We start from the raw sequence: 958 nt of genomic DNA, 5'->3' as shown, positions 1-958 counted from the left end.
CCGCCCGCTGCCCGCCGCCCGCCGGCCCGGCGCCAGCGCCGCACCGCCTTCGCCAGCCGGCACGGCAAGCGGCACGGCAAGAAGTCCCGGCTGCGCTGCAGCAAGAAGCCGCTGCACGTCAACTTCAAGGAGCTGGGCTGGGACGACTGGATCATCGCCCCGCTGGAATACGAGGCCCACCACTGCGAGGGCGTCTGCGACTTCCCGCTGCGCTCCCACCTGGAGCCCACAAACCACGCCATCATCCAGACCCTCATGAACTCCATGGACCCCGGCTCCACGCCGCCCAGCTGCTGCGTCCCCACCAAACTGACCCCCATCAGCATCCTCTACATCGACGCGGGCAACAACGTGGTGTACAAGCAGTACGAGGACATGGTGGTGGAGTCCTGCGGCTGCAGGTAGCGGGCGGGACGTCCCTCGGCGGCGGCCGGGTCTGCGTCTGGCGGAGGTGCGGCGGCAGCGGCGAGCGGGGCGGCAGCGCCGGGCTCCGCGGCAGCCGGCGGGGAAGGGCGAGCGGGCCGGGCAGGCGGCGAGGCCCCCGCCCGGTCCCTCTCCCGCTCCCCTCTCTTCCCCCGGGGTTTATCTGGCGATCTGTCCTCCTCCCTGCAAAGGTGAAGGCAATTTAGCGAGTACAAAAAGAGTCGGGGGAGGGAGAGGGAGCAGACTGATCCCTCTCTCTGAAGTTGCTCTGAAGAGGGCTGTTTCATTTCTGCCCTCTCTCTTTCACATTCCTGCAAGCTTACCAGCCAGAAATAGCCTACGGCCCCCCCTTTCCCTCTCTCCCCCCCAAGGGGGAAAAAAGGAGAAAAGGAGAGAGAAAAAAAAGAAAAACCAGCGAGAGTTGCTTAAGATTGTAATTATCAGCTAGGTTTTATTTTAAGACAGCAAACTGTGAAGAGCGAAGTGTTACGGAAAGCACAACCGGGGTGGATTGGAAAGGAAACTGCTTCGGGTC

The 958-nt window shown here is 63.3% G+C and overlaps 1 protein-coding gene across 1 annotated transcript in view; it reads left to right on the top strand.

The window, feature by feature from the left end:
* GDF6 (growth differentiation factor 6) overlaps positions 1 to 470 on the top strand; it is a 10,848-nt gene extending 10,378 nt beyond the window's left edge. The window contains 2 exon segments of the mRNA XM_039706371.1: positions 1 to 19; positions 21 to 470. The exon segment at positions 1 to 19 is cut by the window's left edge and continues 483 nt beyond it. Coding sequence (XP_039562305.1) covers positions 1 to 19; positions 21 to 405 — 404 coding nt within the window. The 3' untranslated portion in view covers positions 406 to 470.
* Positions 471 to 958: the final 488 nt, after the last annotated feature.

This window comes from Passer montanus, unplaced genomic scaffold, assembly GCF_014805655.1.
Source record: "Passer montanus isolate IOZ18808 unplaced genomic scaffold, ASM1480565v1 scaffold19, whole genome shotgun sequence".
NCBI lineage: Eukaryota > Metazoa > Chordata > Aves > Passeriformes > Passeridae > Passer > Passer montanus.
This window is presented reverse-complemented; position numbering and strand designations above follow the sequence as displayed.